The 1,757-nt window shown below is 51.0% G+C and overlaps 1 protein-coding gene across 1 annotated transcript; it reads left to right on the forward strand.

Moving 5' to 3' along the window:
• Positions 1-438: 438 nt before the first annotated feature.
• On the forward strand, positions 439-1,419 carry LOC112988645 (proto-oncogene Mas-like). Its single transcript, XM_026109273.2, has one exon. It carries the CDS (start codon positions 439-441, stop codon positions 1,417-1,419), a length of 981 nt encoding a protein of 326 aa, XP_025965058.2.
• Positions 1,420-1,757: the final 338 nt, after the last annotated feature.

Below are 1,757 nucleotides of genomic sequence, written 5' to 3' on the forward strand. Positions count from 1 at the left end.
GGCATGGGTGGGAGGAAGGGAAGCTTTGATCAGTTGGGTTTTGTCCTTAGTGCCCATTCCTGCTCTGGGACAAGTTGGTCTCTCCCACGCTCTCCCTTTATGCAGGACCCCTCCTCTCCGACAACCCCTATTTCCACCCCATCCCCACTGCTTTCGGTCTCTCTCTTTCTCCCAGATGTCCCTTGTCCCCAGAGCTCCAGCCTGTCTCCACCTCTTCCTGCTGCCTTGGGACAGGCTCTCTCCAGGCCTTTCCTGGTCACTCACAGGGGGAGGTGGTCCTTCCTGCCCCAGCCTGGGGCTTGGTGTGGGGGAGTGGGGAGAGAAGGCGAGTGCTGGGAGTGCTGATGCCCCTGATCTCTTCTCTCCTTCCTTGTCTCTCCTAGGAGGCGGCAGGAGAGGGGAGAGCGACAAGACCACACCAACAGCAGGGGCTTCACCATGGTGGACACCAACACAACAGCCCTCTCTCTGAGCTACATGGCCACAGGATACACAGACTCTATGGAAAATACTGAAATTTTATGCACAGTGGGACATACTGGAATAATGATCTTTGCAGGGGTCTGTATGGGGATTTCTCTGTGTGGGCTGGTGGGGAATGGGATGGTTGTGTGGTTCCTGGGCTTCCACATGAAGAAGAGCCCCTTCACTGTCTACATTCTGAACCTGGCCATCACCGACTTCTCTTTGCTCCTCTTTCTTCTTGTTATATTATCACCATACATTATTATAGAAATCTCTTGTTCTCCATTATATAACTATATCTTTCCCAAATATCTCCTGATGGATCTGATTCTCTTGTGGTACTTTACCAGCATGTATCTCCTGACAGCAATGAGCATGGAGAGGTGCCTGTCTGTTTTATTCCCAATCTGGTACCGATGCCGTCGTCCAAAGCATTTGTCAGGAATTGTGTGTGGGGTAATCTGGTTCTTCTCTGGACTTCTTGTTTGCTTGGTTTTTCTAGCTTGCTATTCCTCTTTTAATATGAGCTGTCAACATATATTTCTAGAACTAGGTGTTGCGAATTTCTTCATTTTCTCTTTCTTCCCATTCCTTTCCAACCTGATCCTGTTCATCAAACTTCGATATGGCTCACAGAGGCGTCACCCTGGGAAACTCTATGTTGCCATCTTGCTCAACGTGATCTTCTTCTTTGCCTTTGGGTTTCCTTTAACTGCAGTGATGTTCCTAGATTCTATGATTTCTTTAAATATATTTTACCTTTATATTTCTTACCTGCTGGTGTCTCTGAACAGTAGCATCAACCCTGTCATTTACTTCCTGGTCGGAAGCTACCGTCAGCGCCGATTCCAGGGCTCTGTGAAAGTCGCCTTCCGCCGACTGTTTGCAGAGAAAGCAACGTGTGAGGAGGGCAGCCAAGGCCCCAGAGACACTGCTGAGGAGACCACTGTGTAGATCCCTGCTGGCAAGGCAAGAGTGGAGATGCTGCGCTCCACAGGGAGCATCTGGGAGGAGACGGAGAGCCCCACGCCACGCTCGGTGCCCCTGTTGCTGCCAGGGAGGTGACCAAAGCTGGGGGGCAGGTGCTGCTGTGTAAGCAGAGTGTGGCATGGGGACAGGGCCACAAGTCTGGCATAGTGCTGCTCTGCTGGATTTGGTCCCCAAGCACTGCCTGTATTCCCCTTTGCAACCTCTGCCACGGTCTTGGTCCTTGCCTAATAAACTTTGGCTTTCTTCTGCCAGCAAACAAGCCTTTGTGGTCTTCTTGGGGCTCTCTTGCTCAGGAGAAGTCA

This window comes from Dromaius novaehollandiae, chromosome 5 (genome assembly GCF_036370855.1).
Source record: "Dromaius novaehollandiae isolate bDroNov1 chromosome 5, bDroNov1.hap1, whole genome shotgun sequence".
Classification (NCBI taxonomy): domain Eukaryota; kingdom Metazoa; phylum Chordata; class Aves; order Casuariiformes; family Dromaiidae; genus Dromaius; species Dromaius novaehollandiae.